This window comes from Branchiostoma lanceolatum, chromosome 17 (assembly GCF_035083965.1).
Source record: "Branchiostoma lanceolatum isolate klBraLanc5 chromosome 17, klBraLanc5.hap2, whole genome shotgun sequence".
Classification (NCBI taxonomy): Eukaryota; Metazoa; Chordata; class Leptocardii; order Amphioxiformes; family Branchiostomatidae; genus Branchiostoma; species Branchiostoma lanceolatum.
The window spans coordinates 7,623,602-7,650,841 of NC_089738.1; the positions used below are offsets into that span (position 1 = coordinate 7,623,602).

Consider the following 27,240-nt stretch of genomic DNA (forward strand, 5'->3'; position numbering starts at 1 on the left):
TACAGTATGTCTTTGTGTGTGTGTAGTGCGTTGCGCATTCATTGAAATTGTGCTCATATGACCCTTTACAGTTTCTTTCGGCGTGTAAGGTTTGAATGTTAACAAACTGCGTGTCCTTCTATCTTGATGAGTTGTATTTACTTTTATTCGTGACATCTAACAACTAGTACTGGACTTATCATTATAAGTGGATGCGTCGAAAAAAAGAGGTAACTGCGCTTTGCTATGTTGCTATATTGAGACAAATATAAATGTTTATTATACAATCACAGTGTAAATATAGGTGATGATGAAAATTAACGTGTTTTGTCGTGATCTGTGACGTGGTTCATATAGAATAAAGAGTTGTTGTTTCAGAATAAAAAATCTCATCTATTGTATATTCACTCTCACTGTCTTTACTAATCATAATCATAATCATAATCGATCATTTTGTACATCATTCTACATTGACAGCTTCTTTGATAAACACGCCTCAAAGTGTTAAGTTAGCTTCATGCATCAAACTCTGGCCAGTCTTTACTATGTGCGCCGCCTAGCGTTTATCAACCGAACAACAGATAGCGTGAGCCGATACACCTTGTGCGGAAGGGTCTCTATGGGGGATACAGGTTCTGTCCAGTGCTCGGGCCCCGAATGTGCGACCATCAGAACTGAAGGCGTTACATCCAGTGAGCACAGAATCGCCAGGACAGCTAACTGTAGCGACCTGGAAAACAAACCAAGAAAAAATTACAACTAGAAATGTATTTGCTAACAAGTTCGCTGGAGGTTTTGTCGGAGGCTTCTGTGACAATAATTTAAAAAAAAAATAGTTGAAACCTGAGTATAGTCGAGCGATATCCACATAAAGATCTATAGATATGCATATCTAGGAAATGACAACAGTTATTACTAAATTGATTAGATGCAGACACACATGCACATCCCACCGTTGCCACCAGTTTTATGTCCCGTTCACACTAATGCATAAATTCAAGTCCGTTTGAGTTGCATATTAACATTTTTGTGAAGTTTGCGGGGAAGAAGCTGTTTTCAACTTTGACTTTTCAACAGGCTTGTTGTGCAGCCTAGTTATCGAACCAAAGAAATGACTTCTTCGGCTGCAAACTTAACCTAAACCAAAAACATGTTAATACGCAACTCATGCGGACAAGTGTGAATGGGGCTTTGGTTAACCTACATCGACGTCACACGGAGCTAGTAGACAAGTAGACCAACCACTTTATTAGGTATAATTGACAACACACGACCTCGCTAACATTACTCTTTACACAACTTACAGGGACTACACAACCCATGACCTACTTATATACACACGGACAAGTACAAAGCAATACTACTCTCCCGTCAAGTAAAAAGAACTAAAAGGCAGGTACATTGTATGTTCAGTTGTTATGTTCTTACTTCATCGGTCTGTTCATCTGAGTGAACTAGCCAGCAGTCCATGTTGTCCCCTTGGCAACAGAAGGCATGTGCCTCCACCCCGCCCCCACTGTTCCAGGCACTGCACCTCTGCAGGATACGGTCAGGTACTAGTAGGTTTCCGGAAAAGGCGCCCCCTACCGGACTGCCGCCTGCTGACGCACTGCAGCCTGAGATTTACCGGCAGAAGGAATAAAAGTTGCAGCGCGGACATATCTTCGCACGTGGTAAGCTTGTCTACTTTTCGTCCTGGTGACGAATCAAAGTACATAAAAAAAGGATTTGGAAGATAAAGAGGCGATGAGAGAGATATATACAATGTACAAATTTGTTAAATATTATGTTTCATTATACTCGCCAACTCTAAGCTTTTAAGCGAACGAAAAAAAAGTTGTGTTTCTTAAATCTTAAGTACAGTACTTTGTCCAAAAATTATCTCAGATTTGTCTGTTAGCTAAGTTACTAACCTGTTAAGACATCTCCTGGACTTTGGTCACACGTTACGGTGGCTACGGTGTCATCTTGTTTGGGTGACTTTCTCTCAGACGTCTTGAAGTAGCACTTGGGTCTACCTGGCAATATACAACAGCGCGCAAGCGCATAGACACTGGACCCGTCCTCCCCGTTCTGAGCGACGCAAATTTGTCTTCCGTTCGGAATGTCCTAACACAATACAACGTAACACGGAGGGGTCACAACACATATTTTCCACATTTCTATTTCAAGAAAAATCTTCTGCTTTAGCATTTACCAGGCTCCACAGGTCGCTGGAAAAATAGTAGGTCGCAAACTGTAACTCCTTTAGCGGACTAACTCCTGTGGCATCTTATCCGTCTATTTGGCCAATTCCTACTATTTTTTCAGCGACCTGTGGAGCCTGGTATAGGCTATTATTGCCCAAAACATTGGAAGCATCAATGTTGTAGATTCGTCGTACGTCGTTGTCGTACGTCCAGAAAATTTTCCAGTGTGAATCAGGCCTGTATTGTCGGTTTGTACGATAATTCACACAACAAACTGATCTTCACAGTCATCGGGACTAGCCAAAACTATCATGCAAGGAACCGCCCAGGGAGGAAGAAAGAGTGGTAGACAACGGAAAAGATGGGCGGATGATATCAGAGAATGAATAGGCATGACACTAAATGAAACGCTCAGAAAGACAGAGAACCGAGAAGGCTGGAGAAAACTGGTTGCCTGTGGTACCCCAACGGCGTAGACTAAGGCATAGATAGACGAATAAGAAGTAAAAGTAAACAAAGGTTAAGTAGGCATCCTCAACTGAGGTGAAACATGATGCTTTTTCATGTAGCTAGTAGTAGTCCAATGCGGCTTCTTCTTTCGAATAAGAAGTGCGTTGGTTTGATTCCAAACTTACCAGTGGGAACTCGCCGGTACGGACGCCATCAGTGACAGAGGAGCAGCTCATCATGGTCTCGTTCACGTTACAAGCCGCGGAGGCAACAGAGCCTGGGTCTGTGTCTGATCTTAAGGACCACACCGTTCTACACGCCGCTGTTTCTGTATCAAAAACCAACAGAAGGTAAGGTAAAGTTAAAGCAGTCATCCTTAATTAAGATGAAGCATGATGCTTTTTCAACAACAGTAATACCAACAAACTAAGAGAAGTTATTTAATGTCTGATTGCCTGTTGGTGTGTAATGATTATGGAGCTACATGGTCAAACCAGAATGGTAACGTTATCAAAGTTAAACTAGAGTTCCACGACCTCATACCTTCGCCGACTGATGTTAGCCTTTTCGAGTGAATGCTTATCACTCAGTATGTAAATAAGGTCCTCGATTGCATGAATTTCAAGTGATCCTTTTCTCTACACAAAACACAGCATTAAAGTAAAATCTTAGAAAAGAGGGCCATTGTAGCATTTCCTCATATATTATGTAAATGAGGCTACCGGTATCATGATTTATGTCTGATAACGTCCACATTTGATTATCTCCCAAACGCCACAAGAATGAAATCCCATCATTTACCACTCTGGAATTATAGTATTTTGTCATAAATTATGCAAATTAGGTATTCGTTTGCATAATTGATATCTATCAATATTTCTCTCTTTCTCAGTTACATGTCACGTGTTTGACTACAATGGAATGCAAGGGTTTGTATACTTTTTCACATCACAGATCCTGATTTGCATGATTCTTATACGATCATGTAAATCATCACTCAAACTATGTACATCCTACAAATCATGACGATCCGTCATCACCTTCTTGAGTTACTAGTATATTCTCTTTCAAAGTTTAAAACAAACCTACACGAGTTCTCCCAAGAGTTATAGAAATAATCACTGTAAGAATATTTTTGCTTAATTGGTATCATAACTTTTATCTTTACTACAGAAAATAAAGCAATTTGTTGGCAATGTATTTGCTTCAATTATGCCCTTATTTTCATAGTCGACATATCAATCAGTTTTTATCAAACCTATACCTTCCAACAGGGAGAGCGTTAGATCGTAAAGCTGCTGTGTTTAAATGCCCATGTGACCTCCCTGACCCCAAAACAGAGCCCTGCACCAGGCAAGTAAAGTATCACATATGTCCTCCAGGGACGTCTCACAGGGAGCCTGCTCCGGTAAACTAGGTCACCTGTCAGTGCAATTTAACCTGAATAAATAGACTTAAAAATAGCAAATTAAAAGGGAATTGTAGACATTTCCTTATAAATTATGTTAATGAGGCCTTGTCATGCATGATTTTTGTCTGATATTGCTCACCTTTACTTAGCTTCCTAATGATACAAGAATGAAACTCGAATCATTTACTATTGTGGTATTTTCAATTAGTATTTTCTCATTGATTATGCAAAATAGGTAGCTATTAGCATTATTGGTATCTATCGATACCTCTCTCTTTTTCAGCTATATATGTCACATGTTTGAGAGTCCTATTTTGAAAGGCAACAGATTTATAAACTTTCCTTGCTAATTATGCAAATTAGCTCCTGATTTGCATAATGAATATTCAATTATGTAAATCATTAATCGAGCTATCTACATACCATAAATCAAGACGATCCGTTGACCATAAGTCTAGTTATTCATGTCCAAAGGTCAAAACAAATAAATTAAAAACACCCGCTGCAGCTCCAAACAAGCCGCTAGAGGGCCCAAACGTGCACAACTTACTTCATGTGGCATGGACTATCTACCACACAAAAATCATGACCGTAGCACTTGCAGAAAATTCGACCTCAAACTTTGAAGCTACACTGCAGTACCCAAAGTACCCGCTAGGAGGCCCATCATCGAACTTGACCTTCCCTTTTAATAAATCTACCTATTCACTAAATATCATGCACAACCATCAACAGCTTCTCGAGTTATCCTGTCAACAAACAAATACGCATACATAAGCAGCCCACTGCAGTACCGCAGGAAAATGCCAGGTGACCCATTTTTGCACTTGAGCTTCGTTTCCATAATCTCTACGTACCCACTAAAAATCATGCAGATCCATCATCAATACGTCGAGTTATGTTGTCTACATACAAACACACTAACAATAAGAGTCCACTGGAGCACTTTAGGAAAACGCCAGGTTAACCATTTTCGAACTTGACCTTCGTTCCCACAACCGCCACTTACCTACCAAAAATCAGCAAGATCCGTCAAAGTTCTCTCGACTTATGATCTCGACATACATACGGACCCACTTTACAGCTGGCGTAACCGATAACATAACCTTACCGCGAATGCATACATTCCCGGCGAAGGTAACAATAGGAAATTTCAGTGGGGTCGTGTGGCGTAACGGCAGAGTCTTCGACTTAGAACCAAGTCGGGTCCCGGGTTCGTATCGTATCTATCATGTCGCCGATCCTGTGCCCTTGGGAAAAGCATTTTACACGACCTTCCTGACTTTACTTAGGTGAGTACCTAGCTCCAGTTATCCCTCGGATAGGACGTTAAATGGAGGTTCCGTGTTTGAGGAGAGCCACACATCGAGCGCGTTAAAATTCCCGCCACACTTATCGAAAAGAGTAAGGGTCCTAGTAGGGATCCTTCCCGGTGTGAACCAATCAAACCTTACAGTCTTACGCTGTCACTCATTGAACCACGTTCAAACTCATTCAAGAAGAATTTAACCATAAAAACTGACCGTCCAATGGCGCTGTAGGAACCTGGAGGAGTTTGTTGGGTGTCTTCTGTCGCGAGTCTTCCGGAAGAGGTGAAAGGTGAAGTTTGTTCGTCGCTGCAGTTGACAGGAGAGTCATGCGGATCTGCGCAGGCGTCATGCTCGGGTCACGTGACAGCAGTTTCGTCACCACACCTGGTGATAAGCAAAACTCGATGATACATTAATTTTTGTTATTGACCAGCAAGTTAACTATAAATCAACTCAACATACTTTCTTAACCATTGATCAAGTGGTGTCTTCACATAATGTCAACAAACTCAACACAGTGTCTTAATCAACGAACATATCAACAGTGTCTGTCGACAAGAAGGGACAAAAAAAACGAAAGAAAGAAGTTCAATCCCTCCCAATATAGATAGCATATCAGTTCTATTGTACTCAGGTTTGTAGCTGTAAGATTTTGGCCCCAAAATTTAAAATATTATTGAGAACAAAACCTTCATGTAAATGACATGCACAACCACTTTTTACAGGTTTGCGTAGCAAAACCTTTGCTGGATCCGTTGGCATGTTCGGTGGCTGCCATCTTGAATTGTGCCGTCACAGGGTCGCCATATCATTTTATTGGGAGGGGTGTTTTTTGGGGTCGCTAGTTTAATAGCGTATTTGCATCATTATTTCGTATTACTGGTGTTTGTGAACTTTGCAAAAAAAGCTACACAAGGGAAATGGATCATTGAGTTTTGCTAGACGCAAGCCCTACCTGCCGTTATGGGTGCTGCCATTGACGTCCCACTCAGAACAGCGCTGCAGCTGTCGCACTCCACGCCTGCGCTCAACACCTCCTGCGCAGGCGCGAAGATGTCGACACAGCTTCCGTGAGCAGTGGCGCCACCTGGTGGAGACCGTCCAGTCCGATCGTACAGTTGGTCATTTCTCCTTGTACCACCGACGGTGATTACCTGAAGGTTGTACAGAAATTGTCAACACAATAAGAACTCTTACCTTTCATAGCATAGGTCAACTATGTTTCCATGTATGCAGAGGCAGAAATCTGACATACTGAGGTAGGGAGAAAAACAACTCGATCATAAAGCTTTTCTCACGTTATGAATCCCGCCGCGTGTTTTAACTCACCACATGGCGGATGCTTAACAACGTCATGTGACTACAAACACCCAAACCTGACGTCAAACGGCAGGAAATAGCCCGCCCGACCAGTTTCCTCTTGATTTCTGTCTTAGCCCCATGGAATTTGATAGTGTAGATTTTCAGGCGAAAAATGCGCTCAACTCTCCGGCGATTTTGAAATTCAGCGATCTTGCGATCAAGAAAGTCGGACAAAGGTCGTCAGTAGTGTGATTCCCACTTAAACAACAGCCACATGCATACATGAAAGTTCATCTGTGTTGTTAAATGACGGAACTGAGAGACGGGGGGCGACATAGGTTATCTGGTTGCTGATTATCTACGACCCGTTGCTGCAGTCAGGTGTCTCCAGTGTCATGTCCCGGAAGTTGCAGTAGATGGGTCCATTCCGTGAACAAGGCTGACAGAGCTGGCACCCGAAACAAGACAGGTTTTGCTATCGCAAACCTGTAAAAAATTAGGTAAGTCCCAATTATTTCAGTGTTGGCCATACGTTACCTCAGCCTCCCCTGCAGGAGAGCGGCTACAGGCGTCGTCCCCGTCGTTTCCCGCCGCCACCACCACAGGGAGACCCAGCAGTACCAACTTTCGAGAGGCCTGGTTGACCGACCGCGATACTCCTGTGGAGGGAGGTCAACAGCAGATATTCTTAGGTTTTTGATTAAGAAATAGACGGGTTGGTTCTATAAGGGCATTGCAAAAAAAATCAAAATTGCTTTTATGTAACGACACCACGTTAGATTTTTTTGATGGACCAAGCTTCCTTTCCGGATTCTTGCCTCTGTCATCGTGTCAATAGGAAGACAGCCATATAAGGCGTTTGCACTCACGTGACTATGACGTGAGTATTGTTCGCCATGCCTGATGGTTAAACGTGGTAGTTGCCTGATAACTTTGAATTTGCATATGGGGGGGGAGAGAAAATTGATGCGCGCGCGGATGTCATCGATCCATATAATCAAATTAACATGGCCTTACCTGCAGACCCCAGAGACATAACAACGACCCCTCGGGCTGCATTGTTCGATGTGATCTTGTCATAAATGTGGTTGAGCCCGCCAATCACAGTGAATGTTGAGCCTAGGCCCCTGTTGTCCAGAACCCGCACGCTTCTCAGCAGAACTCTCGGGTTCACGCCGAACGTCCTGCCGCCTACAAGAGCGGCAACATGCGTCCCGTGACCTTCTAAGTCGTTACCCTGAAAGGGAAGAAGACATGACAGGGCTGATATCAGGTAGAACAGACCGGTCCTGGTTGTGCATAAAAATTGAACTAATACAAAAGTGAGTGCATTATGCTGCGGTCACAATTGGGAAAAGAGGCCCTGCCTGGCAGTTTTTGCACTTTCGGGCGTGACCCCTACGTGGCCCCATGGAGACCTCCCTGCGGCTACCGGGCTACTAGTATTTTGGTAGGGGCATGGCCGGGCCCCTGGATGTTTTTTTAACACGGAGTTAAAATCAACTCGGGGCCTGGTAGCAAATAGGCGCCGTGAGCTAATCGTGAGAACACCGAGGGGTACCCTTCCCATGTCCGTCAGTCTACCGGGACAAATTTGTGTCTTCGGGGCTTTGCAGGGGCTACACCCCCTCGGGGCACCGGTGCAAATGTCACTATAGCATATAAAGTGGTCTTGTGGATAGAGTTGTTGGCCGAAAACTTACACTTTCTGGATTCGAATCCCTACCGCCCCCAATGTTCTGTCATTGGGGAAGGCACTGTGCAGTACACCTATTTCCTCATTCTACTCAGGTGAAATGAGTCTCTGGCTTCGGTTAGGGACGTCCTCTCGGATAAGACGTAAAGCCGGAGGTCTCGTGTTTAAGGAGAACCACACAACAAGCGCATTAAAGAGCCCACCACACTTATCGAAAAGTTCGCCATTTTGTCGTTTAAAGTTGGTATAATCACACCAACAAGTCAATCGTTTATTTCACCTTGTTCGAGCCGTCTGCGTCATGAGCGTCGAAGCCGGACCAGTCAGCGCGACCTTCAAATTCTTCATGGGAGTACCGTATTCCAGAGTCGACGATGTACACATCAACACGTGAACTGTCTGTCGGCAAAACAAAAGAAACATAGGACCCGGTAAAATTTTTTGAAAAAAGCCCTGAGTATTATTTTTTCTATCATAAAAGGATCATAATATTCGGAGCTTATAAAACAATTCAATACAAAAGAAGAAGAAAATAGGACCCGGTAAGATTCTTTCAACATTGATAAAGAAGCCCCTTGTATTAATACACCAATGATAAGACCAGCTTTCAATACATTAATCATCAATGATGATCGTTTGTCTTCTTTGGCACATTAGTACTTCTTTGACAGATAAGCCGAGAAGCTCGGTGGGCGTCACCCCACTTTTATATAGGAATGTCGTGTTAAGTCTCGTACCAAGTACACAACATCGGGGCATAGTAAGTATCGAACCCGACGGGACCTATTGGTTCTGAGGTCCCTGTCACACCTGTGCGTATATGCAAGTCCGCATGAGTGGCGTATTAGCAAGTTTTTGTTTTAGGTTAAGTTGTCAGCCAAAAAAGTAATTTCGTTGGTTGGATAACTAGGCCGCACAGCGGTGGGTCAAAGTAGAAAACAACTTCTTTCCGGCAAACTTTACATAAACCAAAAAAAGTTCATGCGCAACTCATACGCACTTGAATATACGCACAGGTGTGACCAATCCTCTTACCATTACGCCACACCAACGACACCCCTGAGGCGTCGTCAATAAGAAACTGCCGTTTAATGTAGATAAAAAGAGAGTGAGAGAGAAAAGCAGAGAGAGACTGAGGAAGGGAAAGGGATTTGAGAGAGATACCTGTATTCCTATAGTCCACACAGTCCTGGCATCCACAGTGATCTGTAGTGTTGCCGCAATAGTTGTAAGAAGAGCAACACGGGTAGCCACTGTCAGGGTCACACCCAGCGGGCCTCCCGTCTTCTGCAGGGTAGTCCTGTCCGCAGCGCCCGTCCTCGCGCCATTTCTTAGGAACTGCATGTAACGATGGAAGCTTTAACGTCAGCTACTTTTAAAAGATACTAGCTATCGTGCAAGTTAGAAAAACATGATGAAGTACGCGGTGTCAAATTACATATGTAATACGTCATGCATGACGCTTCCGTGCAACTTGTTGTTACTGGTTCAGGCGTTTATTCTGTTATGTCGCTGGACGTAAACCTTTTTCATTGTTTTGTATAATAGAGAGAGATGACTAAGGATCATACTTATGACGTTCTTTATTGCTCATGAGAACAGGCTTTGGCATAATACACCTCGACATGTGGACATGGCCCAAACTGGACGTAAATAGGTCCTGGACGTAAATAGGTCATGTTACGTTATATCAGAGTAAACACGGGTAAAACTTTCAACATTTCGAATTGCAATCATTTTCCAGAAGTATAGTGTCTAGTAATTCGCCCTAACATCTAAACCGTTAGGGTAACGAACAATTAGAAATGCTTACATGAAGCGTACTTTTCGATATTTTTTTCTGTTTACAGTGTAGTGGTAAATAAAGTATAGAGGAAGAGCTAGCAACTCTTCCCTGTAGAAATACAGAAGGGAAACCTTTGTATCTGTATATGTATCTGTATCTGTATAGCCGGCATAACCAGTCTTCGGCGTGACACACCAGCTTCGCAGGCACGCGGCGCGACAGCAGCTGGTTATATCACGCCGAACGACCTGTCACGTCTAACCTTCGCATATCTAACTAAATGCAGTGTTTAAAGCTATCTAATGAAGAAGCCTTTATGAGTTCCAATCTACGATTGTTCTTGGAAATGCGACTTTCAATCCTAGGTTGATAAGTCTGGTACTTGCGGCACTACTATTTCTTGTCCTTTTTCTGAGCTGGTATTAGATACTTAGGAGCTATGACTTGCTGCCCTATGTATATGTACAACTAGGCACCGGCTACAAGGGTCTAAACGATACGTCATCTATGAACTGACATCTTATCAATATTAGGTACATCACTTTAATACAAAAATGACGTCATGATATTCCCACTTTCTTTCTGTGTTTGGGCGTACACTTACCTTAGACCGGGTCCCCAGAAAGTACGAAATGGAACGAAATGGAACGAAATGGAACGAAATGGAACGAAATGGAACTAACTAAAACAGCATATGACACATCGTCCATTTCGCACTTTCTGGAGACCCCTTACCTAACGATACTTGGCAAATGAAATAGTCTTCTTGATCACAGCTGTCATCATCCCAGAGAAATCCCCGGCTGGCCCACAGCTGCCCGCAGTTCTGCATCCCGACTTGACCGCCTTCGCGGTTGTTTGGTTCCCCCGCCGCCCAGTTGGCAAAGTCTCCGGCTCCAAACGGGCCGCCGTCAGACCACACCCAACTACCTTCGACCTGTTGATCATGCCAATGAAAGACAAAGTCGTCATACTGGGTGCCCAAGTGTTCATACGAATTCCATAATTTGTACGATCAAGTTCTAAGAATCATATGATTTTTACTGAAGACTTTTACAATTAAAGGATCGTATGCACTGCGTAAAAGTTGTATTTTTCCTAGTAGTGGACCGTATGTATTCCGTAAAACTCTTATGAATTACTCAAAATTCGTATGTTTCTTAGAAGTGGGTCGTATGAATTCCGTATACGAAAAAATTCGTATGTTTCTTAGTGGTGGATCGTTTGAATTCCGTTTATGTTTCTTAGTAGTTGATCGCATGAATTCCGTAAAATTCAGTATGTTTCCTGGTAGTGGATCGTAGGTAGACAGACTTTACAATGCGTAAAAAAATATTGTCAATACCTCCTGGTCGTTTAGACCTATCCAGTAGTCTCGCCCAGGATCCACGACACGGACTGCGCGGACCAGGAAGTCTTGCACAGCCTCGGTTCGGACGTCTGCAAGGCGCCCTCCGTCTGCGGCACAAACCTCCCCGGCGGCGGTGTATGTCTTGGCGTCGGAATAGACCTTGTAGAGCTCGTTCTTTTGCTTTATGTATCCTGGATGGGAGTGAATATACTGTATGTTTTTTTTCGTTCTCAATATCATCATGCCATGTTGGACGCTAATTGGTCTCTAATTGGCTGGTATGTTGTAGTGTCGGCCCTTTTTGATTTGTTAAGAGTGGGCACTAATCTTAAGTTTCGTTATGTTATATGTAAACGATTTGTTTTGAATGGATGAGAGATAATTTTCAAGCTAAGACAGACTTGCTTTTTGATTTTGCAATAAGTACTGAGTTTGTGACATTTTATTTCTTGTCTCCAGCCAGAGAGAAACGCGTCTTTCAAACAGTTCTTGAATATACCATCCACCTATCTCAGCCTTTCTGGCTGCACGTACCACTTCATTCCCTCAAACATCCCGCAGTGTCTGAAGATAGCTAGAGGAACCAATTTTTTAAAAATCAGGAAACAGAACTCTTAAGGAGACTCACCTGTGATGGTTCTGTAGATGGAATTTCTCCAGTCTCCACCACAAATCTTCGCTGCATCACCCGAACAGGGTTTGTTACACTCCGACTCCGGCGCCGCTCCGAACCCACCAAAGTTGTCGCCACAGAAGCACTCTTTGCCGTACTGTAAGCCAGCATACCGGTACCTGAAGCCGTGTGAATACAACAAGACGTGGTCAAGGGGCTACATGAGACCGCTAGTATGGCTAAATTAGAACGTGTCAGCGTATAGGGCCTAGGGGTAATGCTTCGTGGTCCCATATGGAACAAGGGGCCCCACCGGGTATACCGGTAGTTCATGGGCTGTTTTTGTCACTTTCGGACGTGACCCCAACCAAGCCCCGTGGGACACACTGCGGCTGCCGTGCCCGGCCGGGCCCCGCGGTGAGTTTAACTCGGACCCGGTAACAAAAAGACGCCGTGAGCTAATCGTGCGAGCCCAAGGAGGTACCCCTCCCCCGTAATCAATTAATTCACACTAATTTCGTCAAGAGGCAAGCCAAGACTATTCAAGACTGAAATAGAGTGTACCATGCATGAGATTTGTACGACAAAGGATAGACGCCTAGCCGTCAATTAAAAGAACATCATCCCTTACAAAGCTCAATATCAAGCAAGGTATGCACACGTTCAAACTAACTGTTCAAATTTGAGAGTATATTCAGAATTCCAACTTTGCATCAACGTACCCTGCTGAAGTACAGTGGCTCAGACACGACGTGGGGGTCAGGTTTCCCTCATCTTTCATGACGTCACCTGTCAGGTCCCGGATGTCCAGACTCCCGCCATCGCGGTAGCAGCCGAGGTACACATGCTTCGTTACTGAACAAGATGGCGGCAGATCGTTACCATTTAATGATGAAGACAACAACATCTTACTAATAATTATCAAATTTATTTCCAGTATCAGGGTGAAATGGTAGAAGTTGGCAGAAGTTGAAATCGGGTACGTCACATGTAACTTCGGGCTTTTCCGTAAGCCATCGGACGCAATCCGAAGTTGCCCGAAGTTAGAATGACGCCATCCTAACTTAGCCTCAAAACTTAACTCGGTGATGATAGTAACTTCTGCCAACTTTTGCCACCCTAACTTCTGGCACTTCACTCTGATACTGGACAGACTAGTGCACATGCATAGAGAGGCTACTTAGATACTTAGCTTGTCTGATGCTAAAGTTAGATCAAGAAAACCTCGCACAGTTCCCATATAAACATAATATACAACATGTTTTCGTCTATGAATACGAGACGAGATTGTAAGCACACTTACTATAGGCTGGTCGCTGACAGATGAACCTGTACTTCAACCGACAGGGAACGTCGTTCCATTTGGAATTAACTTCAACAACCGCACAGTCCTCGTTCCCGGCCTGGTTAGGCTCCCCATCGGCCCAGCTTGTGAAGGAGCTTCGGTCCAGTTCTTCTCCATCGTTCCATCTCCATGTTCCCTCCTTCTCTCTATCCGTAAGTCCGAGCCAGAACCTTACTCTTGGGTTGAGGGACGTCTTTAAGTTGATGAGGAAGTCGTTAACGGCGCGGTTACGGGGTTCGGCCACAATCCCACCGACTGTCGCGCAGGCGGCCTCCGCTGTGGAGTAGTCCTTAGCCTCGTCGAAGGCCTTGAAGCAGGCGTCAGCGAAGAGCTGGTAACCGGAAGGACAGTCCAGGGTTTGAGAAGCAGCTGAGAAACGGAAAGAAGGATGTTTTAATCGTGTGTTCATTCCCGATGGAATGACGAAGACATAGTAATGATAATGATAATAATAGTAATAATAGTAAGTATAGTAAGAATAGTAAAAAAAAAATAATAATAATAATAATAATGATAATGATAATGATAATGATAATGATGATGATGATGATGATGATGATGATGATGATGATGATAACAATAATAACAATAACAACAATAATAACAATAATAACAATGATAACAATGATAACAATAATAACAATAATAACAATAATAACAATAATAACAATAATAACAATAATAACAACAATAACAATAATAATAATAATAATAATAATGACAATAACAAGAATAATAACTTTATTGCACAACAATTGTACAAGGTACAAAGTATGGCATTAGACATGTACGACATGTATAGCAACACCTCACTATGGTTATCAAATTTATGTGCAGTATCGGGTTGAAAAGACAGAAGTTGGCAGAAGTTGAAATCGGGTACGTCACATGTAACTTCGGGCTATTCCGCAAGCCATCGGACGTAATCCGAAGTTGTCCGAATGGCGTCATCCTAACGTAGCCTCAAAACTACTCGGTAATGATCGTAACTTCTACCAACTTCTGCCACCCTAACTTTTGCCACTTCACCCTGATACTGGGCATACCTCCAAATTGAGGAACTAAAACATGTAAACGTTACGTACACATACATGTCATGTTATTTTCAATCTGTATTGGTCATCATCACCTATCGACTTAACACATCATTAACACACGGACTCACAAATGTAAGAACGAGCCGTCACAACTGTGTAACATCAACATTTGATTTTAACAAGACACTGAGACTACTAGAATAATACTATAATTAATGCCAAAATGAATCATTAATAAAACTTACGTTGGCGGTTAAACCGTCCGTCCAATGGAAGGTCCTGTTGATCAATCCTGTCCAGATGCCAGGGGATGTGCGCATGCGCAGACTGCTGCTTCTCAAACACCTGGTCTTCTTCTACGTACTCCACGTCGGACATGGTTCTCATCTACAATGTAGTTGTAAATACGGGATATGGTGACATACGGAATATGGTGACAATTTGAATACTATAATAAGATGACTGCCTGTCCTTGAAAAGAAATGGGATCTGAATATAGTATATCTATATCATTTCTCCATTAATAATTATGCAAATTAGGCATTCATTTGCATAATTCACACCTATCGATATCCCCCTCTTTCTCAATTACATATGTTGTCAGGATGCAGCGGATTGCTAAGCTTTCTTCATTAATCATGCAAATTAGCTCATGGCTTACATGATTAGCACATGGTTATCTAAATCATAACTTAAACTATCCACATACCAAAAACGACGATCCTTTAACCAATTCTAGATTTATTCTCTTCGAACTCTGTAACAAACAAGAAACGGCTAGGATGTCCTACCTACACGACTAAATCTCCATTCAAAAAGCTATCTGCCACTTTTAAAAATCATGACCGTAGCTTGTCCAGAACATGAAAAATTAAATTCAACTGCAATACCTTAGGGGCCAAAAATTTTGAAAGCTAATCATTTCGAGGTGTCATAAAGACCCCACCTGCCAATTATCAAGACAATCCACTCAGGCATTCTCGAGTTATGCTGTTCATAAACAAACAAACAAACAAACAAACAAACAAACAAGCACACACATAGACAGCCGTGAGACAAACACATTCACCCGAAAACATAACCTTCTTGGCGAAGCGAGATATAGCATTAGGTCACATGCTAATGGCAGAGCTCATCCTTGAAAACGAATAGAAGTAGAACTTTTTTTTCTCAAATATCAGAAATATTTTGCTCACGATCATCACGTCGTCAGGCGTCATTTCTGCGACGAACCCCTTCAGGACGTTCATCTCCATGGCAACGGTTTCCATGTGAAACCTGGATGTGACGTCAGGGTGTCCGCGCCTGCGCCCCTCGCTCTGTGCCGTGAGGACCGTGGACTTGTACTTCCCCATGACGTGTTGGACAGCGTCACTGTCCGACGTATCCTTCATGACGACGATGTATCTGGAAATGGAAAAATATCATCACAGTCGGACGTTCCGCTGCAGTACCATAGAAAGTCGCCAGGGGGGCTAAAATCTAACCATTTCCAGGTCTCGCAAAGTCCTACCCATCTATAAAATATGAAGACAATCCACCGAGGCATTCTGGAGTTATCGTCCTGTGGACTGAAATTCCGGTGGACACATTCCTGTACAATTCCTAGAATTCTTGTTAACTAGACACAAAAATACTTAGTATGTTGTTAGGCTCGCCGCTGAGGTGTCGCCAAAAATAATATAGACAACTATTTGTCATATGAATGCAATGGCCTTGATTGATACATTTTCTGTAATTTTTTATTACAACAGTATACTGTGAATTTCTAGATTATATGATGACTAAGAATAAGAAAGATATCAATGAACTCACCTTCCAGGCATCCGTGAGTTATCGTCCGTTGCAGTGTACATGGGCCGCAGTCCGTCCCGGGCCATGTTGAATCCGTCCACGGTGACATAGGACGGTAAGCCCGGGACGCGCCCCGCAACGCTCCGCGGTGGCCGTCTGCCGTCCCCGATAGATGCCAGAGAAGTCACCAGAAAAACCACAACAACACTGCGGTAACAAGTGCGCCCGCGTAGCATGTTTCCTGGTGTGAGTCAGCGGTGATTCCTACCTACAACCTCGACAATTGTTCTGTGAAAATCAGTGATGAGTCAGTCTTCCAAACGACTACGCCCGCTCTGAAACCGATGGAAGTGTTGCTTCTAGCCGCTCGGAGACTCAACTCAGATGTTAAAACCGGTGACTATGCAGATTTTATACACACGGCGTCGTCATGAGTATTCTAGGAAGTTAAAAGACGTAACACGTTTGCCTTCTCTTGATGGTACCGGAAATAGTAGCCTTGCAAGCAGCCTCCACAAACGTTTGCTATTGTTACGAAATACTGAGTGTAGAATGGAAAACAGCAGACGTATTTATGAACTCCTATTGGGTCCTGGGAGGCTGCTTGTCAGGCAAGCATCCATGGTAACAGCAGGGGTCTTACCCCGCCAGATGTTTCAGTTTAGAACAATCAGTGGTTGCCCGGAAAAAGCTGACTTCAACATGACCAGCATTATTCAAAGCCAAGTTAACCCTATCCAGACTGGGGGGGGGCTAAAAGTGCCCGCGCCAACTTTGACATCGTATTACTGCCAAACGATGTATGCTACGACTACCAAACTTGGTGACTTTTCCTAAAATTTTGTTGGCAACAATTTTATAATAATGGTTAGAGTTCATTATTTTTCATGTTGCCATGGCAACGGGTTTCTGACAGGCATTTAATGCAAAAATCATAAATTTTTCTAAAACAATGATATTTCTAAGGTTTTCTTGCACATCTACACTAGTTTTCCTACACGTATAACATAATATGTAATTAGATGTAACCTTACTGATTTAATATTCATAATTTATGCTAATTTGATGACGTATTCAGTCAAAATCCAAGATGGCGGACTATATCACTATTTCAGGTATCAGCAGGCTTTTTTGCCTTTAAAATCGACAAAACCTGACGTTTTCTTTATCAGAAACATTTAGATTAACGTTTCTAGTTCATTTTTAGTGTCTTTTGGGGTCTTAAGTGGAAAAAAAGGATTTTTGAAAATTTCAAAATGGCCGATTCAAGATGGCGGATCCCAAGGGATCACTAACAACACATGACGTCACGCAATGGCGTCATTTTGACGTCAACGTACTCACCATTGACGTTGTATGCCTTTGCATACCTTAAAATGAATAATACAAACCGTTTTGTTTAAACCTTTACATATTACGGGAATTCCTTATTTAGCCAATAAAATCACATCGATGACGTCATAATTACGTCATATTACGTCATAACGTCACCAAAATTACAGGAATTATAAAACTTGACGTGAATATTACTCCCTACAAATTTGGTGATGATACATCATACCGTTCGGAAATTATGAGGGGGGGCCGAATCAGCCCCCCCCCAGTCCCAGATATACCAAAAAAGCCCAGTCTGGATAGGGTTAAGTCAAAGTACGTGTCTTCAGGAAGACAGCTAGCGGAACGACTATGTCATTTATACCTACCGGTGAATAGATCTGGTTAACCAAAAATCTGAAGCCTGAATTGTGATGGTACTACTGGGTCCAGGACTCCTACAGTAGCGATGACTACCGGGGCTCCTACATTCGAGCTCGCTGCATTGACAAATGGCTTGTACTTCAGTGCAGTTTCATCAAGATTCTATTTTCCGAACCAAACTTGCGGTGTTAAGTTACAGGTACACCACAAGAAAACTGTTTGTAGCTGGTACGTTTCCGTTAGATCCCAGATCCCGGAACACTTCCAAGATGTGCCGGAAACGCTAGGCTTCATGGCGCAGATCTTTGCAGTTTTCAAAGTTGCAAATTCATGGCGAGCTTTCCTTAATAGATTACCTGCAGCTGTGGGCTTTTCGAATCTTATTTCACTGACTGATGAAAAAGGGAATCATCTCAATAAAATAGTAGAATTGTCAAGATCAACATAGTACATACATATAGATCTTACGTTGAGTATAACCGTTTACTAATATACATATGCTGTACTAGTATTACATATAGCATGTAGATGAAAATAATAAGTCTTCTGATGCGTGTCAGTATTACTTTCAGGAAAGGGACTATTCGTTTATACATATACTGTACTAGTATTACATATAGCATGTAGATGAAAATAATAAGTCTTCTGATGCGTGTCAGTATTACTTTCAGGAAAGGGACTATTCGTTTATACATATGCTGTACTAGTATTACATATAGCATGTAGATGAAAATAATAAGTCTTCTGATGCGTGTCAGTATTACTTTCAGGAAAGGGACTATTCGTTTATACATATACTGTACTAGTATTACATATAGCATGTAGATGAAAATAATAAGTCTTCTGATGCGTGTCAGTATACTTTCAGGAAAGGGACTATTCGTTTATCTATTCATCTGTATCTGTTTATGTACAGCCCTTCGGCGTAGCACGCCAGTCAAGTTTCTCAGGCACGCGGTGCGCAGCAGCCTGTTACATTACACTGAAGGACCTGTCACCTAACTTTTGCACATCCAACTGTAAGGCCATGTTGATTTGATCATATGGATGGCATCCTCTGTGGACCCCAAAACTGATGCGAGCGTGCGAAGAAATAAAAGTTTGTCGATGAAAAAAAGGTTGCCTTCATTATGAAATCTTAGTGGTCAGGGAGGATGAACAAAATTAAACGCACGGAGCATGGTATACCGAAATAAAATTTCTTCATTGTTGTTGTTCTTTCAAAACTTCTTCTTTGACTTTGGAATTGACTTTGGCATTTTGCGACATTTAGTATCCGTATTTTGTTTGCAATTTACGGCATGTATTTCTCATTTTGAGGCTGCTTTTTATGATTTTCAGTACGGCCGAAAACTTTTTTTATTTTATTTTTGGATGCGCACGTGGATGTCATCCATATAATCAAATCAACATGGCCTTATACACGACATAGAAGAATGATCCTAAGCAAAGAAAGAATGGATGCAGTGACGGTAGTCCGATCACAATAATGTCTTTTGGAGGACTAGACACAGTAATGGTCACATTTCTCTATCATTTTTGGGAAATACATTTTTGTCCGACGAAAATTGTGACCGAGAGGTTAGGGCCCTGTCACACTTATGCATGTATGCAAGTCCGCATGAGTTGTGTATCGCCGTAGGCAGAAGGGTATATTTTTGGTCGGGATTTGTGGAGTGACGGTGTTGGCGATATAACTCTTGATGCCATGGATGGATGTTGGTGATTTTTGGTAGGTAAGTTTCTGTTAGGGGGAGACGCTGGTCAAGTTCGAAGATGGGTCTTCTGGGGGGGGGGGGGTTCATTCGGTGCTGCAGTGGACATTTTGTGTTTGTTGGCATAACTCGAGAGAAATTAAATGGATCGTGATGAGATTTAATAGGTTGTTAGGGGTCGGGGAAACGAAGGTCAAGTTCGAAGATGGGTCTTCTGGGGGGGTTCCTACGGTACTACATTGGTATTTTTTAATCTAAATTTCAGAGGAGGATAACTCAAGCAGGGTTTGGTGGATCTTAATTGTTTTGGGCAGGTAGAAACAATCAGTTATGATTAACATAATGAGATGCATTATATGCAAATCAGGTCCTTCTTTACATGATTAATGAGGAAAAGTTGAAATTCCCTTTCAATGTGCTATTTTTGGACGACAACCTATATACGGGGACATCTATACACCATATGGACAGCCTAGTGTGACAGGCAATATGTGGGCAGTGATTTTTACAATGGCGCTTCAAGACATATGAACTGAGAACTGTGACATAGAGAGGAAGACCGATTGATATATCGATTATGTAAATAAGGACATAATTTGCTAAATTGATGAGAAAATGCTATGATTCCAAAGATGTAAATGACGGTGATTTGATAATTGCATTCGGAAGTTAAATGAAGGTGAATATCATCATACATTAAGTATGCAATCCATAACACACCTTTCAAACACATCTTTCATACAAGTTAACACCAATCGGCGAAGGAATGGGATCGCCGAACTCTAGTTCTAAATAATTTTTCCTGGGCAAGTTATGCTCAAAAAGGTCCGGTTTCCTGCCTGGGAGGACGGAAGAATACGATTTTAAAAATCTGACCAAAATGTGTGACTTTTGGTATGTTTTGACGTCTGATTGACCCCTGACTGGTTGGACTGATCCATTAGGACAGGGGGTGAAATCCTAGTGTCATCTCAAACTTATGCATTGGCTGTAGTTCTTTAAGTTAAAAATGCCAGAATTGACACCTGTTTTTTAATCAAATAAACCTGACAAATCCGGCTTTGCAGTTTGCAAATGTGTTTTAAAGTGATAATTTGTGCATGGCTTAACCATGTTTTGCATTGGAAAGTCCATTTACTGTGCTTCCCCTTACCCTAGCACCCTGTAAGGAAACAAGATGCTTTAAAAAAAAGCTGGCCCGGGGCAGGATATGACCAAAATAATTGATGATGAGAAGTTGGTTAGAGGGGTTGAAGTGTGCGTCCTTTGACATGAATTTCCTTGATCATGAATAATTTACGTATAGACGATATCGTTCCTTTTTACATGTACTGTATAAATTTTTGCCGGTCATAATGAATAGGCTAAGTACAGGTCATGGTGATAAGCAAAGGAATACATATAGTGGTGATAATATAACGTAATAGAAGGTGATATCTTAATACGTGTAATAGGACTAATCTATACTTGTCTACTATTTACAGGTTCGACTTCTTCTCGCTTCTTAAGGCAATTGTAGATGTATGTGGATATGGAACTCGTAATACATGGTTTGTTCCATTTCATAATAAATAGGAATTTTTCAGTGCTGTTTACATATTTAAAACTAGGGAACTTATCTTGTATACAATTATAAAGGATATTTCTCTCATAGTTGTATCATGTACATTCCACAACAAAATTACTTTCGTCCTCAATTCTATCTAAATTACAATATTGACAAATTCTTTCTTGCAGAGGAATGCGGTTGTGCCTGCCCTTTTCAATGTTCAGTTTGTGTGAACCTATCCGAAGCTTTGTAATGGCTGTTCTGTGTCGAGAGTTTGTAATGTACATATCAGCCCAAGAAATTTCTCCGTGATCTGCACATAATATAAACTTTATTGACACAACATACAATACAACAACTTCTTTACTTACCTTCTACTATAAACTTACTACGCCTAGAAACAAAGTAAGTCTCAAAAGTCGACTTACTATAACAATAAAAGCTCACATCCTCAAATATCTCATGTCGCTGAAGAACAGCTTATCGATCATCGTCTAAAGTTTCATGTTCGTTTATTAGCGCCTTTTTTTTTCAATTTTTTTTTGGGGGGGGGCGTATTTGCTTGAGCCCCCGTAACTGCTTGGGCCCCGTATCTGCTTGGGATCGTGGTAAGCGATTACCACGATCCCAATCAGATACGGGGCCCAAGCAGATACGGGGGCTCAAGCAGATACGCCCCCCCCCCCAAAAAAAAAAAATTGCAAAAAAAATCGCTAGTAAAACGCTAGTGGGAAGGCCTGCAACGGAGGCTAAGTTTGCGCGCCGTTTGCAACAGTGCATGGGCTCGGCGATCGCAAACGCAAACAACGAACAGTGAATCTACAACAGCAGGTAAATATTGGTTTAACATCATATTGAATGCTAGTAGAAACGATAGATGAATATAAATATTCCAGTATAATTGTAGTGTTTCATGAATGGTTTCAAACGGAAAAGAGATATTTTGTAATGGTTTATTAGTGGTTACGTGCGGTAAAGAATTGCGTCATTTCTTGTCGACCCCGATCGACCCATTGAACCATCCTTGATTGAACCAACGTGATTCCCAGCACGATACCCGGGACACCTTGTGCCCCGGGCAAAAAAACCTGCACTTGAGCTGTACTGTGCATACCTTTGAGTAAACAATCAATGACCCAAAACCTGCAGTGCATGTTTTGTTAACAATGGGTTAAACCAACTCACACTTCAGTGAAGGGGGCAACAGCTTCAACTAGCTAATTGCACGCCAGCTGAAAGTACTCTGCAATGCTTAATTCAGTTGTTAAACTTAATTATTAAAGATTACAAAATCCTTTACAGCATTCCGATTTTAGCACCTTGTCCAAATGTGGAATTAAAGATGACAAAAAAGCTTTATTAAATCGTTCCCCCAAAAAATTGTTCCAAGCTGGACTTTGGCTTTGGGTTACAGTGGCTGCCACCGAAACCAGGAAGCAAAATCATGGCGGCTGCTTTGCCAAATTTCAGGACACAAATCCGGAAAGAACTGTCCTGCAGCATCTGCCTGGATCTGTTCACCAGGCCCAAGGCGCTGCCATGTGGACACACCTTCTGTCAGGACTGCCTGGAGAATGTTGCAGGTACGGGAGGGACTGTCAAGTGCCCAAACTGTCGTCGGCAGGTCAGGCTGCCACCCCAGGGGGTCGCAGGTTTGCCAGACAGTCATATCATCGCCAATATGTGTGACAGACTCCGACAGCAGACTTCACTGTCAGGGGAAACAAGGGAACAGCTCCAGTCTGGAAGCAGGTGCAGCTTTCACCCCTCTGAGGTGCTCAAACTATACTGTAAACAATGCGAGACACCTGTTTGTGAACAGTGTCTAGAAGAGGCTCATGATGGTCATGGTACAACAACCGTAAAGAAAGTTGCACAAGAACGGAGTTTGACAGTCCAGCCCTTGATCAATGAGGGGAGAAAAATCATGGATAGTTACTTAAGCGTCTTCAGTGGTCTTAGGGAAGAGGAGGAAGCTTTGAATAAGATGAAACAGCAAACATACAACAGCATCATTCAGGACTACAACCAAATGAAGCAGAAACTAAGAAACAGAAAAGACCACCTCTTGTCTGAAGTGGGAGAAAACCACACCAAAAACCTGGACAGAATGCAGAATAAAAAGGACAGAGTGTTGGCTGATATCAATGAACTGTCTGCTACCTGCGATCAAGCAGAACAAGAAGTGCAACATGTGCAGGGACGGGCCGAGTTTCTCACTCAGCAAACCACTTTGACAGAGGTGGTGGGAAAGTACAGACGAAAAGCAGCACCAACTCCTGTACAAACCCAGCCTGCTGTCTTTCAGCCCACAGACACCCCAGTGCCAGTGTTGGGACATGTGATTGTCCAGCCTCTTCCATCTGCACCAGTCCCAGCAGCACCTGCACCAATCCCAGCAGCACCTGCATCAAGGGGCACAGGTCATCACCATGGTAACCAAAGTCATCAGCTTCAGAGAGTGATGTTTGGTGGACAGGGTACAGCAACTGGACAATTCAGGTATCCATTTGGTGTGACAGTGTCGGATGAAGGGGGGATCTTCGTAGCAGATTTTGGGAACCAGAGGATCCAAGTCTTCAATCTGCAGGGAATATTTATGCACCAGTTTCCAACACTCGTGTCCAGTGAACAGGGGATGAGACCATGGGATGTTGCCATGGATGGGGAGGGGAACCTGTGGGTGGTGGGGAAGACAGACTTTGCTGACTTTGCTGTACAGTACAACAAGCAGGGCAGGGTGCTGAGGATGTTTGATCTACAGAAGTCAGGTTGGCAGAGAGGAGTTGCTGTGGACACAAGGAGGAACCACATCCTCATCACACAAACCACAGGAGATGGGAACAACTGGCATGGGGAAGTTATGGTGTTCAGGCCAGATGGAACTGTGGGTCAGCAGCTAGGGATGAAGTTCCCACAGTACATCACTGTGGATGGAGAGGGGAACATTATCGTGTCGGATGTTAGGAGCCATTGTGTCTACGTGTACAAGGAGAATGGACAGTTCCAGTTTGGAGGTGAGGGAAGTGGTAAAGGGCAGCTGTACAATCCCAGTAGCATCTGTACAGACAGGGCAGGTAACATCATTGTGGCAGACACAGGAAACAGTCGTGTCGAGATGTTTGATAAGACAGGAAAATTCCTCAAACACATCACTACAGACATGGAGATGCCATTAGGTGTTGCCATGGCAACTTGGGGTACTAGGGATTATCTGGTACTAACTGATATTGGAGAGCATACAGTCAACATCTTTTTCTGAATCTGAGTTAAACTTAATCTTTTGTCATGTAAAAGTTTGTTATACCTGTAAATACATAAAGTTTATCATATACATGTATGTAGTCTAGTCTAGCACGATCTATTAGCACAGAAAATTGTACTACAAAGTGAAATAATTCAGCATTGAATAAATTGCCTATTCCGGCTAAGCTCCCAGCCGAAAGCCCATAGAAGAAGCTCAACCAAACTCAAACTTTGAAACTAAAAAAAAAAACGTGACTCTGTGTACTGAGTGTGTATCTGAGATATCGATGATTTGAAAGAGGTTTGATTTATAGGAACAAGAGAAAGATGATTGAAAAGGACATGATACTCTGTACGTTGTGTGTACAAGTTGTACAGGTATGTCTACTACCTAACAAGATAAAATTTTGATCAAGTAACAGTTTTGATGTTAAATCCACCATGAAAAATACTGTATCCATATACCTAGCTTTACAAATACAATATATAAACGTGCATCAACACAGATTGAAGTCAAATCAGATTTTTTTGATTGTCTTAATCTTGTAGTGAAATTCAATGTGAAAACTACTACATGTACTTATCAAGTTATAATGAAGTCTGATTGATTTATGCTTATGCTTATTCAATGGTCCAGCATCATTATATTCCCGTAAAAGCTACTGATGTCATATTTGGGATGTTAGTACCTTTAGGAAAGGTGAATAAACCTGACCATACATTATGCTAATGACGACCTCATTTGCATAATGTATGCAGAAACTTGTATTTCCCTTCCAGCAAATGCTATGAATGTCATATTTGATATGAAGTTACATTTAGGAAATGTGAGAACGCCTGAACATAAATTATGCTAATGATGACTGTATTTGCATAATCTATGCAGAACATTGTATTGCCCTTACGGTACATGCTATGGATGTCATATGTAGGTACCTTTAGGAAGGTTGAATACACCTGGACATAGATTATGCTAACGAGGACCTCTTTTCATAATTCATGCTGAAACTTCATACATGTAATTCCATTACGGTAAATGCTTAGGACATCATATTTGAGGTGTAGGTAATGGGAGGGGAATATACCGCATTTTCTCGAAAATGTCGCCTATCTAGTTCAAGATTCTATTCTCCGAACTAAAATTGGTTAAATATTATGGTATACCACAAGATACTCCTGTTCGCAGCTGGTACGTTTCCGTTTAATAGATCCCCGATCCCGGATTCGAACACTTCCAAGATGTGCCCAGGAGCGCTTTGCAGTTTTCAAAGTTGCAAATTCATGGCGAGATTTCCTTTGTGTTAACATGCAGCTGCGACCTTTTCAAGTCTACGCAAGATTTCTGATTTATACCTGTCAATCTTACTTTCAGGAAAGGGACTATTTGTTTATCTATTTATCTGCATCTGTCGGTCGTGTCCGCGTGGTGTAGAGGTCTGCGCACTCTGCCTCTCACCACATGTGGTTCAAATTCCGTGAAGCCAGCGGCCCGAGTTCGCGCCCGGGCCTGGACATGACTGGAAAAGATGCGCATCGTCCTATCGGATGGGGACGTAAAGACGGCGGCCCCGTGTATGAGGGGAGCTTTAGGGCGTCAAACCTCTGCACGTAAAAGGACCCAACACACTTATCGAGAAGAGTAGGGGTGACCCGGTGTGCTTGGCCAAAAAACGCGAGCCGTGGCGAAGCCGCATTGCACTACCACTAGCTACTTGAAAAAGCATCATGCTTCACCTCAATTGAGGATGCCTGCTTTACCTTTTTTTACGCATCTGTGTCTGTGCAGCCCTTTGGCCACTCAGGCACGCGGCACGCAGGAGCCGGTTAAACGGTCACACCTAACTTTTGCACATCTAACCGTAAAGCCATGCTGATCTGAACATATGGATGACATACTCTGTGGACCCCAAAACTGATGCGAGCGTGCGAAGAAATAAAAGTTTGTCAATAAAAAAAGGTTGCCTTCATTATGAAATCTTAGTGGTCAGGGAGGATGAACAAAACTAATCGCACGGAGTATGGTATAACGAAATAAAGTTTCTTCATTGTTGTTGTTCTTTCATAACTTCTTCTTTGACTTTGGAAGTGGCATTTTGCGACATTAGTATCCGTATTTTATTTGCAATTTACAGCATGTATTTCTCATTTTGAAACTGCTTTTTACGATTTTCAGTACGGCCGAAAACTTTTTATTTATTTTTGGAAACGGACGAAAAGTAAGGCGCACGCGGATGTCATCCATAAAATAAAATCAACATGACGGCCTCACCCATCTCAGGTCGAGGGCGATCGAACTTCCCTTCTACCAGTACTACTTGTTGGACGTTATTGCCCTGATTGTTGTAGTTATGGCTGCTGTATTGTTGTCTTGTTGGAAGTGTTGTTCGTTGGCATATTACATGCACAAGAGGCGTAACACCAACGCCAAAAAGAAAACCAACTGACCCTTTGGTTTTATAAGCAGGAGATTCTTTGCAGATCGATATCAATCAAAAGTCCCGTTTAAAAGATCCATTTAATTTAGATTGAGTATGTATATGTAAAGACACCACATTGAAAGATATAAGGTGTGACACTTCTAATGGTAAGAAATCCAGTCGGGAAACTGTGTCAGCTATTGACACACTATAAGATCTATGCTGTTAACGACGTGTATATACACGAACATTTGATGGAAAGTATATTCCAGTCGGGAAACTGTGTCATCTAATGACACACTTTGATGTATACTGTTAACTGCTTGCATGTACACGCACTTCTGATAGACGA

The 27,240-nt window shown here is 42.4% G+C and overlaps 3 protein-coding genes across 3 annotated transcripts in view; 1 reads left to right on the forward strand and 2 right to left on the reverse strand.

Annotated features, from left to right (window-relative positions):
• Positions 1 to 116: 116 nt before the first annotated feature.
• On the reverse strand, positions 117 to 16,977 carry LOC136423366 (uncharacterized). Its single transcript, XM_066411502.1, has 18 exons — positions 16,285 to 16,977; positions 15,666 to 15,876; positions 14,715 to 14,856; positions 13,391 to 13,801; positions 12,810 to 12,942; positions 12,103 to 12,266; positions 11,469 to 11,665; positions 10,859 to 11,060; positions 9,502 to 9,675; positions 8,618 to 8,736; positions 7,659 to 7,878; positions 7,179 to 7,300; positions 6,295 to 6,493; positions 5,553 to 5,723; positions 2,804 to 2,946; positions 1,893 to 2,088; positions 1,408 to 1,595; positions 117 to 709 (listed from the first exon to the last, which is right to left on the reverse strand). The coding sequence occupies exons 1-18, from the start codon at positions 16,497 to 16,499 to the stop codon at positions 536 to 538; spliced, it is 3,381 nt and encodes a 1,126-aa protein (XP_066267599.1). The 5' UTR covers positions 16,500 to 16,977; the 3' UTR covers positions 117 to 535.
• The window catches only part of LOC136423336 (tyrosine-protein kinase RYK-like), a 189,224-nt gene continuing 170,995 nt past the window's right edge, over positions 9,012 to 27,240 (reverse strand). Inside the window, exon 8 of the mRNA XM_066411466.1 lies at positions 9,012 to 9,021. The gene's annotated coding sequence lies outside the window, so the exon portion shown is untranslated. The remainder of the gene's footprint in view (positions 9,022 to 27,240) is intronic.
• Positions 22,644 to 24,976, forward strand: LOC136423334 (tripartite motif-containing protein 3-like). Its single transcript, XM_066411460.1, has one exon. The coding sequence runs from the start codon at positions 22,670 to 22,672 to the stop codon at positions 24,485 to 24,487; it is 1,818 nt and encodes a 605-aa protein (XP_066267557.1). The 5' UTR covers positions 22,644 to 22,669; the 3' UTR covers positions 24,488 to 24,976.